Source organism: Palaemon carinicauda, chromosome 13 (assembly GCF_036898095.1).
Source record: "Palaemon carinicauda isolate YSFRI2023 chromosome 13, ASM3689809v2, whole genome shotgun sequence".
In the NCBI taxonomy this organism is placed as follows: Eukaryota; Metazoa; Arthropoda; class Malacostraca; order Decapoda; family Palaemonidae; genus Palaemon; species Palaemon carinicauda.
In genome coordinates, this window is record NC_090737.1 from 118,160,267 (window position 1) to 118,175,266 (window position 15,000).

Below are 15,000 nucleotides of genomic sequence, written 5' to 3' on the forward strand. Positions count from 1 at the left end.
CGTGATTAATGCCTGATTTTCAACACTGAATGGGCGCTGTTCACAATTTCCCCCATGGCACCATTCCCATGACTCCAATCCTATAATATGAGTCTTGCTTTGACTAGATAGTTTCGAGAATTCAGGTTCATCTCCAGCGCTAATATTGCAGTCAGCAATTTGTGTCAGCAATTTGTGTCCTTTATTAGAGCTACTCCTATAAATCTAACTTTTGGTTCCCAGTTTTCCATGTCTTCACAATCACGATCTGTTCTTTAAGAAAAGGAACTATTTTGAAAGTATTTTCCCAGATATATCTGCTTTTATCAGCTGTGTCCGGTTATCAAACAGATAAAATTCAGAGTTCCTTTCCCCGTTTGGTATTCTATGCTTTGAACATTTTCTCTAATTTAGTAACATATTCTTCTATATTTTTAGAAGCTTATTCTTGAAGAGTTGACTAACATGCCTGCATTGACAACAATTCTTCAAAAACTACATTGCTCTAGCCAATATCATCTTAATACTGCTTTCTTTTAGTTTTTTTTTGCTTTGGGAAAGATTTCGAATAAATATTATTTTAAGAAAAATCAATAAATTTGGAATATTAATTTACGTTCATTACCATATTCATGTTTTACTTATGAATGAATAAGAAATAGCGAGCAAAACTGTTTCCCTACAATTATTATTTAGTAGTTTTTATTCTTTAGTCATATCCATTGACAAGGATTAATTTTTTCGCATTTAATTTTACTCTCAGAAACACTATTCTATCTGTTTTCTTATCACCTTTCCTCATTGGGCTAGTTTCCCTGTTGAAGCCCTTGGGCTTATAGCATCTTGTTTTTCCAACTAGGGTTGTAGCTTAGCTCTAACTACTACTACTACTACTACTACTACTACTACTACTAATACTAATAATAATAATAATAATAATCTATTCAGTACGCTTTATTCATCATCTTTACCCGGTAAAAATAATAATCTCTAATCTCATCATTGCAGACTACACGAATTAAAGCATTCGTCCGAAATAATTCCATCGCCCTCGTCAGCGTATCCTGTAACTGTTTTCGGAATTCCTTTATCCAAGTTCCCTCTTCCGTAACAAAGGAACTCGGTTGAGGTTCTGTAGGGTGGAATTTAAACCAGAGAGAGAGAGAGAGAGAGAGAGAGGGGGGGGGGGGGTTCTGGATGCCTATATGTGTATTATGTACGGGCGCTAAAAGTTTTCCAGGGAGACAAAAGCGATGTGGATGAATGGAACAGAGCGGGGAAAGTTGGGCGTCGTTCAAAGCAGCTTCACTAAAGGAGAATGACTTGATTTTGTTCGTCGTTTTCGTCCGTTTTCTCTTACGTGACTTCGTTAATTATTGGATGATAATTTGGGATATTAAGGGATTCGAGTAATCCTATTATTTAAAGGTTTAAAGGCCACTCATGAATGGCAGAGGCAAAGGACAATGACAATGCCTTTTGAAGGACAAAGCCCTGGAGACTGACCAAACATAAGTGTGGGCCACACCCAAGCACCATCTCCGCCCTAGGTAGGACCAGGGTTGGTCAGGCAATGGCTGTTTAAAGGTCGGTCATGATTGGCAGAGGCAAAGGACAGTCACAATGGCCTTAAAAGGGCAATGCCCTAGAGACTGACCAAACATAAGTATGATCCACGCCCAAGCCCTATCTCCACTCAAGTTAGGACTAGGGAGGGCCAGGCAATGGCTGTTTAAAGGTCGCTCATAAATGACAGAGGCTAGGAACAGTGCTAGGACCAGGAAGGGCTAGGCAATGGCTGCTGATGACTCAGAAGGTAGACCTATAGGCTCCCACAAAGATGGTGAGGTTCCCCTCAATGTTTAAAAAATATGATAATGATGTTAATTTTTGGTAAGATTCTTATTTTTTCACTATATGTAATTACACATCCGTCCGTCATTGATAATTTAAGTAGGATCGTATGAAATTATTTATTCGCCAGTGCGTATGTATATTATGTAATTGAATTATTACATTACTGCGTTCAACATAGTAGGAGGCCCAATAACTCATTGAAATTAATAAGTACTTTGACTTTCATATCTCCGGTTTTTTGCTGTCCACATGGGCTCAATATAATTCTACATTCAATTTTAAGGGATGAGAGTCAAACTGTCAGAGAATAACCCTTATTTCTATATATCTCTTTTGAAATAGTTTCTCTGACTATTTCAGTAATGTCTTTCATCAGAAATATATTCCCGATTATTCTAAAAACAAGAAACATTACTCCTTTCATGTTGGAAAATATGGTTAAATGCTATTACTTCATAATGTAATAATTGATCATCAATATCCCACTAACTGATACTCTTTGGAGCAAAGGGTTCTATCCTTACACTCCTTGTGAGCTGAGGATAACGGGTTTGTGGAAGCTTATAGGTCTACCTGCTGAGTCATCAGCAGCCATTGGCTAGAGTCAGGGATGGGGAAGCTGCGGCCTTAAGGCCGCATATGGCCTTCTGGACTATCAAATGCGGCCTTCTATGGCCATTGATATATGTACAGTATGTGTAGTATATTTCTGCTTTGACACTGAATATTGTGTGTTTGAAATTATTCTACTGTATGTACATACATACAAATATGTACACACAGACAATATGAAAATAGTGTTCAGTGATGTACCTCCCAGAGAATGGAAGCAATTTTTCCTGGAATTCAATGAATCCTAAATACAACTAGCAGTTTTTCCTTGTCAGCTGCGACAGCTGTTGTAGCTGATAAGGAAAAACTGCTAGTTGCAGTGAGTGATTTAACGTATGAAGGACGAGAGAGTTCCTGCTTTGTCCATCTCCTAACTGTGATCTATGTTAGTTTTAGATGAGTCAACAGGTTCCAGATTTTTGGCATAAAATATTTTATTTGTGCTTTCACTGATGATTTTTGATTGTATGAAAAATAGCTTTCCTTGGGTAACCTTAACGCAAGGACAAGAGGAACAGAAATTTTAACAACTGCAATAAGCAATGTCACAAAGGGGGACTAAATTTTACTTCCTTATTATAATAAGCTATGCACTGATGGTGTTCCAGCTATGATGGCTAAAAAATAGGGATTTATTGAACATCTTACGAATGCAAATAATTGATGTTTTTCAATGAAAACACCTAATTATGTTTAAACAGATACAATTTTTTTTACTGGGATGTTGAATTTTTATGAGATGTGATTGTTTAAAAAGTACTTACTTGCCAATATGGAATATTTGAAAAGGTTATATTGTTGATATCTATAAGCGATCTTTTCCAAAAAAATTATATGATTTAATTTATCACTTCAATACAAAGAACCTACTTGCTTAGCTAAAGTAATTGTAAAATGACATGCTTTCGATATTGTTCATTTACTTACGGTAGTTTGAAAACTACCCAAACTTGAATGAAATACTTTAAAATTTTGTTTTCAATATAATTCATTTACTGATTACTTGTATAAAAAGTACTTATTTCAAATATTTTAGATTTTAATGCTTTATATCTTTAAAAACCTGTCACTCTTTCTTTAGATTAATAATAAATTACTTGGAGGATAAAATAACCAACAAAATTCTATGCGGCCTTAAGGAGCATTGAGGAATTGCAAGATGGCCTTCATCCAAAAAAGGGTTCCCCACCCCTGCTAGACATTCCTTGTCCTAGAACTGTTAGCACTGTCCCTTGCCTCTGCCATTCATGAGCGACCTTTAAACCTTTAATATATCTTCGAAGACACTTTAATAAAACTAATTTCCAATAGTGTGAGTAGAACAGGGACTTTAAACTATAGGGTAGTAGGGAGATAAGGAAAATTTCATTCATCATAGATAGAGAGTAAATGACTTTGCGATTAAAAAAGGTTCTTTCGCATCCAGTGAAAATTTTCTTTTATTTCCAAACTCATATTCATTCCATTCGTGTAATTAGATGTCATCATTAGAGAGAGTTTAGATCTTAGAGTTTCTTTTTAGCATTGAATAAAAGTATGTATGCATGCAAGTATGCAAGTATGTATAATCTAAGTTCACTCCTTCAATTATATCAGTGCAGCCGTTCAATCTTCAATCTTCAATCTTCAATCTTCAATATTCAATCTACATATGAATTTACTTTAATATTCATACGGAAAATAAATGTATAGAAATACAATAACATTCGGAACGCGTATGCATCAAATACACCCATTGTAAGAGAATACAAAAATAAAACAAACTACATATATAAATTACTGTTATCTGAAGTACTCAAGAAGACCCAAAATCGATGATATCATTTAAAGATATAAAAAAGATTTCTTGGGAGAACTTGACCTGATAAACAATTCTTCCAATCGGCCAACTACGACTAAACTTCACAAATCACTCTCTCTCTCTTTTGACCGGATTTTTCCAGATCATTCATACGCACCTAGAAAGTACTCAAGTTTTCACGTATTTATATTTACCTACTGATAAGTCCTAAAGATTTGTAATCTCTACTACCATGTGTTCTTGTGCCTCCTTATCAGTCAGTCATCCCAATGTTCTCGAAAAGATGATTTGATGTTTCAAGATCTTTGGGTGTAATTCTTGGATGATCTTGGAGATGTGGTCTGTTGGGGGGGGGGGGGGGGTGTTGCTATCACACGATTTATTTATTATAACAACATCAAACGGTTGATCTATCCTCATGCATTTATATATATACATACATATATATATATATATATATATATATATATATATATATATATATATATATATATGTGTGTGTGTGTGTGTGCGTGTGTGTGTGTGTGTACGTATTCCCTCTTGTATATACATAATATGCTTATGATATATTCATATATAATGCATACATACATATGTATGTATGTATGTATATAGTTATGTATATATACACTTACTCACACACATATATAAAAATCTATCTATCTATCTATCTATCTATCTATCTATATATATATATATATATATATATATATATATATATATATATATATATATACATATATGCACATATAAACATATATATCTATATCTATATATATATATATATATATATATATATATATATATATATATAATGTGTGTATATATTTATATATACATGTATATATATACAGTACAGTATATGCATATATATATATATATATATATATATATATATATATATATATATATATATATATATATATATATAACTATACACACACATCAGAAAAGTGTCAGATGTGCCCAAGATAATAATGCAATGTTCGTCTATGTTAGGGATAAAAATCATATTATGAATTGATCATGTGTCAAGAAACGGGTTCATTCAAATAATTCATTGGAAAGACGCATCAGAGAACCAAGTTATATAAAAGAAACCTTTGATAATAACACATAGGATATGGAATGTACAAACTAGATTCAATTAAATGTAAAGTGATTTGCAAACTTTATATAAAAAAAAACTTAAATTACTTAATGTATAACTAACTTTACCTCAGATAAGGACTGCCTATATGAAATTAATCTTTCATATCTAATTATTATGTGGGTATAATTATTGTATATAAATATACATGTACTGCATGCTCTGTTGCTAATTATTGGTATGTTATAATAATGCATTGATCTGTATGCAATTCTATGTTCATGCTGATAGGGTTATATTTTCATTAATATGTATATGCATGTTATCAGGTATTTGTAATTGCTTACTAGTAGATATACGTTTTATATACTGGATATATGCGCGTATATAAATACTTGAGTATATATATATATATATATATATATATATATATATATATATATATATATATATACTGTATATATATATATATATATATATATATATATATATATATATATATATATACTGTATATATATATATATATATATATATATATATATATATATATATATATATATACAGTATATGTATAAATATATATACATATATATGAATATACGTATATATATGCATATATGTATATGCACATATATATATTTATGTATATTTATATATACATATTTATACACACACACACACACACACACACATATATATATATATATATATATATATATATATATATATATATATATATGTTTATGTATTTATATGGTTAAGGTTAACGCAATTGAATATAAAGAGACTGTATTGGAAGGCTTAAAATTTACCTGGCTAAGTGGGTATGGACTTTGCCCACAAACACCCAAAAATATAAGTCCAGGTAGTTTGTTTGGGTATGGAGCATTGTTTTGTAAATATCTGAATGTATCTTCATACTCTCACTAAACCATATTAAATATATAGAGACCACGCTCAATAAATCAGTCATCTGAAGAAGTATCACGAAACTAGTCAGGACTTATATATCACATATATGTTTATTTAATTTTTCTTGTGATTCTTTTGCACACACACATACATATATACATATATACATATATATATATATATATATATATATATATATATATATATATATATATATATATATATATATATATATATATATGTATGTCTATAATCATTGAGAAACTTTTTTTTTTTAATTTTATTAGTTTTATCCGTATTTGTTGTTAACAATTTATGTAAGACCCTTAATTAACTATTCTATTTCTTATGGGAAATATATAATTTTCATATGGATACAGAAAAGTAGATTTTGTAATCATCATTCAGATTTTATGAACGAAACGAAAAAATATAAATAATTGTATTGGTTACAAAAGTAGCTTGTAATATTCGAGTACATATTTAGCAGATAAGATGTTATGTTCATTGTGCTAACTTTATCTTTTTCCTCATCAGTGAAAGTGTACTAACAAACATATACTATGTACTGAAGATATAGATTAATATTGTTTGAACCTTTGATAACCACTTCTCTCATCAGTGAGAGTGTACCATCAGATTAAGATTACTCATAACATTATTACAATATACATTGTATGAATGTTGTAATGCCTTCCAGAAAGCTCGACGAAGGAGAGAAACAGCAGCATACGAACTGACCACTGATAAGAGAATTTATCAAGCGCTAAGTGGTGCGAGAAATGCGTCACTGATTCCACTGACAAGAGCAGGGTCAGGTCCACCTTCGACTCGTCTCCTATAAAAGAGCGAAAGATGAGCCAGGGAAGCATTCAGTTCGTGGACAGTCATAGCGAGAAAACACAGCTTTGAGTACTGATCAGAAGAAGAAGGAAGACTATCAGAATAGCCTTAGCGTGAAAACACAGTTTCCAGTGCTGATCACAAGAATAAACAGAAGAAGAAAAAGAAGAAGACAAAGTAGAAGAAGAAGAAGAAGACGAAGAAGAAGAAGAAGAAGAAGAAGACTAGCAACGCAAGTGGTCAGTCAAGAAGCATTTTTTTCAACAGTGGTATTTTGCTTCGAAGTTTCAGAAAAAAGTAATGTCACACCACTCCACAGCCCGAGCTCTCCTCAGCGGGGTAGCTGCCTTCAGAAATGTTACCGTCCAACAGGTTAGTGATTTAACACGAATTTTTCCTTCGTCAAAATGTGAATATATGTTTAGAGTTGTCTCTCTCCCCACAAATCTGACTTTCGATCACCATTATTATATACTGTTATTTCTCGTCGGAGCGCAGTGTTGTTAGTGCACCTCACCTGGCGCACTGTAGTCATTATCAAAGTGTCTTTCTAGTGTCCATATCGGACCCTAGATGCCTTAGCCTTTTACTTGAACTTTTTCCTCCTTTCAACATAAGCCCTAGATGGTATTCCCGGCCTCAACAACAGGCGATATGTCCCAAGAAAAATTCATAAATCTTTATTAGTATCATTATTATTATCATCATCATCTTCTTCTTCTTCCTCTTCTTCTTTTTCTTCTTCTTCTTTTTCTTCTTCTTCTTCTTCTTCTTTTTATTGTTATTATCATTATTATTATCATCATTATTAATATCATTATTATCATTATTATTATTATTATTATTATTGCTACATCAGTTTTTTTTTAGTTCATTCCATGATGGATTCAAATGGTGTTTTATAAATATTCTATATTTTTGAAAATACCGTTGTCGTATCATAATGAGAAAAGATCTATTATTTGTTCAACAATTTCGTTATATATTTAATGATAGATTTTATATTACATAATAAAGCAATATACAATATATACACTAAGGTTTGTAAATATTACATTCAAAATACTATATATTCCCAAAGAAATATTCTCTTTCTTCCCATATAAAATTTTTTTTATTTTTTGTTTAACAAAGGTAGTCGGTTCGTTAACCTTATCATGACTGAAGACAAAAGAAGTGAAACATTTCTAAAAGATATTGAAAAAGAACAAATAACTTTTGTTTGGAAATCATCAGGAAATGATTTTAAGTTATATATGAGAGCGTGTAATATACATATTTTTTTCAATATATAGAGAAAATAAAATCCTTTGTTGTTCATGAATTTAGGTAGATTTAGATAACATACATAAATGCAATTGGATGGTTTTTCATATAGATATATATGTAGGCCACCATAGGCTTGTCTATTTTCAAATATACATATGTATACATTGTATATAGATTAACATTTCATGTATATTATTATTATTATTATTATTATTATTATTATTATTATTATTATTATTATTATTATTATTATTATTAACAAATATACAACCTTGGAAATGAAAAGTAATAAAGAAATAAAAGAAAATAAAGAAATAAATACATAAATAGCGAAATAGCAATATGAGAGCTCCAATACAGAAAACTATATGAAAAAAAAAAAAAAAACATTTCCTATAAAACTAAGCTACGTATAATTGAACATAATTGCATTTGAAACAAAGTTCGAACTTCTGAACGTCCATCGATCCAATCCCGTCCGTCTTTCAGATGAGACTGATTTGCAACAAGAAATGCATCAACTGTAAGGTCACCCGACCTCTGAGTCTTGCAGCCAACGCCCAACAGCAATATCAGGTGAAGGAACGGAAGGAGCGGAAGGAACTGCCAGGTAAGAACGGATCGTTTTTGCACTGACTCGCAGGGATGACCTTTTAGCTTGGGAAAGTTTCCTACTTACTGATTGGTTAGAATTATCTTGTCCAACCATTCAGCTAGCAGGAAACTTTTCCGAGCTGAAAGGGCACCCTTATGAGTCGGTGCAAATGCGCCTCATTAAAAAAAAAAAAAAAAAAAAAAAAAAAATGAATATAGTATTTTCTTGGATGACAATGATCAATTTAGTTCTGAAAGGCAACTATATTTATCTGATTATGTAGGCAACTACAAAAGTTAATTGTATAGGCGACTATATTGATTAAATATGTAGGCAGCCACACTTATTAATTGTGTAAGCAACTACACATTCATTGTGTTGGCAACTACATTTATTAATTGTGTTTTGAGGAAAATGCATCAATATACTCATATTATCTACCATTTTACTCAATCTTACGATACAAAATAATGTACAGTTTAACACTGGAATTCTTGGCACCCATCGCTCTGAGGTAATGCACACTGTCACACTCTTACTGCACGGAGAGTAACCAAACAGATATTTCAAGGAGAGATGACAGAAGTAGTGGGTGGGGCTAAATGCAGGATCTCCCAGCGCAGAATGGGAGTGAGATTTTGCACTTAGCCAGAGCGAGGTGTACCAGGAATTTATGTGTCCCACTGTATGTATTTGATAGAGGTTGTATGTTACATGGAAATAAACACGTTAAAGATACACAGAATGGTATTTGACGAAAGGGGTACAATGCGTAAAACTCAAAAACAATGGTAATTGCCATACGTTTTTCCAAATAACTTTAAAAATACTCATTCCTAAATTTTACACAAATCTCATAAAACAGGAAAACATTTGCCTAATCTTTGGCTCATTGAGTGAAAACCATAAATGTAAAGCAACAGCTGTATAAGTCTCGTTATTGTTATTTAGTTTTAATAATTTCACACAACTGTGATATACAAAATATTAAAAATCTTAGAGAGAGAGAGAGAGAGAGAGAGAGAGAGAGAGAGAGAGAGAGAGAGAGAGAGAGAGAGAGAGAGAGAGATTGTCTAATTGCCTTGTTATTGTTATATATTTAGTTTTAATAATAATTATATAACTATGAAATAAACACCATTAAAATATTTGAGAGAGAGAGAGAGAGAGAGAGAGAGAGAGAGAGAGAGAGAGAGAGAGAGAGAGAGAGAGTCCACTAACTAACTGTCTCTCTCTTGCAGTTCCCTCCGTCCCAATCTCTTCGGCTCAAGTGAGCAGAGATTCTGTGACTGTCAAATTCGGTGACGGCCGGGAGAGCCCGATGCCCTACGTCTGGCTCAGGGATAACTGCCGCTGCCCCGACTGCTACAGCAGCGAGGCCCTGGGCAGGAAATGCCTCCTCTCAGACCTCGACGTCGAAATCCAGGCGATGGACATCCAGGTATTAATGTTAATTCACTTCAGGCATAAGAGAGAAGGACACGTGTCTTCATTTCTTCTTACGGAATTATTCAACTTAATATTTATCATCTCTTCATTATTGTTAAAATTACTTAACAATATATATACTTGCATATTTAACGCCAGTTGTTTATATTATACAATATATCTCTGTTCATAACTATATATGGAAATCATATTTTCCAGAGTAATGACGAGTCCTTGAATATCGAATGGAGTGACGGACACCGATCCGAGTACCCTGCCGAGTGGCTCCATGCCAGGGCATTCACCCCCGAGGCCAGAGCCCTCAGGAGGGACGTCTATGCCCTGCCCAAGGTAACTAGGGTTTGGGGCTCTTCTGTATTCCTGGCAGAAACTAAATTCATTTGATAATGATTTACTCAAGGAAATTACTATCTATTGCAAATGAAAATAATCCACTATAGAGGAATAGCTCTTTTAGATACATACATAGGCCTACATACATACATACATACATACATACATACATACATGTATATAAGTACATATATTGGAATAGTAAAAAATTAAATATTCAACTCCAGTTTGTATGGTGGCCCCTTATTTACTCTGATCTTAGGATTAGCTAAAATAATTCAAGCCATTTGCTGGCCCATCTGTCCATTGACCCTTTTATTGGGTGAAGGTGTGGGACTTGCAACCTCATCCCAATATGTATTTGCTTAGATATAGAAACTCAACACATGAAGGCCCTACTTCTATGGTATTAGAGTTAATTCATATATGGTTATAAAAGCTCAGACATTCACTGGATATGATTTCTGTGCATGGGAATCTTTCCCGTGGGGATAGTGCCGTCAGTGCCCCGCACGCAGTGTACTGTAGGCATTACGTAATGGTCTTAGCAAGCTTCCTATAGTTCCTGCCTGCGCCTGCTTTATATCCTTCTACTTTACCTCCGTTCTTGTTTCCTTTCTTCAATCTTAGTGTCCCACCTTTTCTAACCTTTACCTCATGGCTTAACTCTCTTGTTCTACCCTAAATGTAATTCGGTGCTGAATGGTCTCACAGGCCCCAGCGCTGAGTTTCATTTCCCGAATCCAATCCACAGGAACCTTGGGGAGCCAACCACAAGCTACTGGAGTTTGATTATGAGTCGATGAGGAAGGACGACAAGGTGCTCCTTGAATGGCTCTTGACAATGGAGACTCAAGGATCAGCGATGCTCAAAAACGTCCCTGATAAGGACGTCGCAGGACCTGAGATGATCGAACACATCGCCTTTGTCAAGCAATGTCATTATGGGTGAGTGTCCACCAGGTACCTGGAGGGCGTGTTTGGCAGATGTAGATTTGCCCTAATGCTTGTAGATTTGGCCTATGTCATGCTGGTCAATCTATATATGTTTTGAAACAATACTGTAACCAATTCAATTATAAAGAAGAGCAGAGTTTCAGAGCTCTTATTTAGGCAATATAGGATTTGATTGTAATGTGACCGTAAATGTCTGCTCTCTCCAACAGACCGCATTCACCCGTGATTAACAGACCAAACACAAACAACGTCGCTTTTACCAACGCCAAATTGGGGATGCACAATGACCTTCCTCAGTACGAGCACATGGCAGGGGTAAGACCTCAAGTTCCTTCTTGCTTGTCGTGTTCAGACTTTACTACTTGATGTATAGAAATTTGAGAATTTCACACAATAGACCCTGTTCTACATAATGAATGGTTTTTAACATACATTTACTGAAATTTTATATATAAAATGCACATTATTTATGGATGACTATTCATGAAATTTTTGTTATCTTAATCATAGTTGCTATCTCTTTTCTCAGATCATCTTCATCCACTGCGTGAAGCAACACGTTGGCACCGGAGGCGAGAGCGTCATTGCAGATGGACTCTTCGGCGCCGAGCTCCTCCGGAAGGAACACCCGGAGGCCTTCAAGATCTTGACCTCCACCGACTCCTACTTCTGGGACAAAGGTCACGCCAACTACTCCTGGGAGATGGAGGAGTTCTATAAAATCTCCAAATTCCCAGTCATCACGTGAGTTTCTATTGACGGCTTTGATAAAAATCTGTATGACAATAGGAGATGAAAATAAAGTCATAAAGATATTGTTATGGATGAAATAGTTGTGTACAAATTTGTCTTACTTTTTATATTCTTTATAAAACTTGAAAAAATTTCATGACAACTGAAATGACCAAATTACATATTTGAGAACAAAGAAGAAAAACCCAAATCTCAGAAAGAATTGAAGTGCTGAAATTCAGAATTTAATTCCAGACTCAACAGCAGCAAAGAGGTCATTCGCATTGCTGTCAACAACGCCATTCGGGACTCCTACCTCGACCTGCCCTCGTCCAAGGTCAAGAAGTTCTACGAATCCTTGAAGGTCTTCAACGACATCCTGTACTCTAACTCCTCAACATTCAAGATGGACTCCGGTAAGACTACTATAATCGTTTGAATCTGCAGGATTCTTACAAATGATTTTTGGAAACTATTTCATCACTTGTGACGAGTTTAGGTGTAATTTCCATTAACTTATTTGAAAACAAACTTCAGTTTCATTCGTTGCAATATACATTTGATAACTTCATGTGTAAGTCATAGAAATAGAAAGGGAATATCGTTCAATAATTCAGAGAAAATAATGTTTCTAAATTCTTAACGATGAGACAAAAAGAAAACAAAAGATAAGAAGGAGGCCATTATCAGTAGAGTAAAATCTTGTTATATCTACAGTATAATCTTTCAAACAAGATTTAGATCAGAAAAAATTCTTGACGAAAAAACTTGTCATTATAAGATATATTACTTAAAACCTAATTTTTTATTGCACACACAAAGACAGAAGGTTGAAGTTTGATTCCAAAGAGGTATAAATAGAAAGGAACTGTTATATGAAAATCCTTCTCTTTTCCTTCCAGGCGATTTAATGACACTGGACAACGTGCGATGCCTCCACGGCCGTGAAGGATACGAAGCCTTCAGTGATCGACACATCGAATCGTCGTATCTCGACTGGGACGAAGCAAGGTGCCGTAGAAGGAGAATACAGGAAAAACTAGGCCTACTTCGAACTGTCTAAAGAAAAGTTTTCCATTTCGTCTGGTTCTGAAGTAATAGAATAAGAAAAGTTCATATCTCAAAGTTAGGAGGGAAAGAATATTAAGGTTTTTAAAGAGATATCTTTATAAATATGTTACGAGGAAAACAGTATTAAGGTTCTTCAAGAAATATCTGTCTAAGACCTACTTATTCTCTTCGTATCACTTTCTTACTTTTCCCCGATGATGTGTAATGAAACCTCATGGGATTTATTTCAAGATGTAAGAAAAATAAGAACTTCAAGTTCGACAAAAAAAAAAAGATAATAATAATTTAATAATATTTTTGTTATGCTTTTTGAAAAAAAGAAAAAAAATATATATATGTGAATATTTTTGTTATGCTTTTGAAAATATGCTCATCGAAAGAGTCATATTTTAATTCTAACTCGATATCCTTATTCTCTCCATATTGAAAGGTTATTGGGAATTAAATATATAGTAATTTTTTAGTGTTAGTTTTATAAATATTTCATTCCTATATTCAAATATGTATGTGACAGATTAATTTGTTCAAACAACTATGTGTAATAATCTAATTTCTTCTTATTATGCCTTAATAAGTATTTCATAACATTTTTCTAAATAATCATTGTATAAATCATTGTTCATCATGATCCAGTTCCATAATCATCTCACACCTATTTTTTTGAATGAATTTTGTTTATTTTTAATTATTGTGATTTTTCAAAACGATTTGTGTATATATTATTGATTACTGAAATGTTATTTTTGTATTAATTTAATGAATTATAAATAAGCACCAAGTAATTTCTTTTTATACCCTTGATATTTATAAAATGTACTAAATATTTCCTGATACAAAACTTAATTGTTAAAAAGAAACGTTGAATTGATTATTGCTAGATTAGAAAGAATATTGAAAAGAAACTTTCAGTTAAGAATTTCATGATTAGAAAGAATATTGAAAAGGAACTTCCAATTAATAATTGCATGATTACAAAGAATATGGAAAAGAAACCTTCAATTAATAATTGCATGATTAAAAAGAATATTGAAAAGAAAATTTCAATTAATAATTGCATGCTTGGAAAGAATATTGAAGAGAAATTTTCAATTAATAATTGCCTGATTAGAAAGAATATTGAAAATAAACTTTCAATCAACAATTTTATGATTAGAAAAAGCATTGAAATGAAACTTTCAAATAATAATTACTTGATTACAAAGGAATATGTAACTGAATTCCATATTTCAAAAATCATACGTGCAGTGGTTTATTGGTGATTTCTAGTGGTTATTTGCATTCGTTTTTACATGTAAAACGAAACTCCTTTCAACTGGATACAAGTTGCTAGTGACTAGTATAAGCAAAGTCATTTATGCATGCAAAGTTTTCTATTGAAAAGTCAACAGCAACAACAACAATAATAATAATAATAATAATAATAATAATAATAATAATAATAATAATCTTACATAGTTATAGTTTACTATCGTAACTACATCATCAAAGTTAATGCCTTA

General features: G+C 32.8%; 1 protein-coding gene across 1 annotated transcript; it reads left to right on the plus strand.

Moving 5' to 3' along the window:
* Nucleotides 1-7,179: 7,179 nt before the first annotated feature.
* Nucleotides 7,180-13,765, plus strand: LOC137652036 (gamma-butyrobetaine dioxygenase-like). The gene is made up of 9 exons (XM_068385255.1): nucleotides 7,180-7,467; nucleotides 8,854-8,974; nucleotides 10,201-10,400; nucleotides 10,607-10,738; nucleotides 11,496-11,689; nucleotides 11,908-12,013; nucleotides 12,228-12,442; nucleotides 12,686-12,846; nucleotides 13,333-13,765. Exons 1-9 carry the CDS (start codon nucleotides 7,396-7,398, stop codon nucleotides 13,491-13,493), a joined length of 1,362 nt encoding a protein of 453 aa, XP_068241356.1. The 5' UTR covers nucleotides 7,180-7,395; the 3' UTR covers nucleotides 13,494-13,765.
* The last annotated feature ends 1,235 nt before the right edge of the window (nucleotides 13,766-15,000 follow it).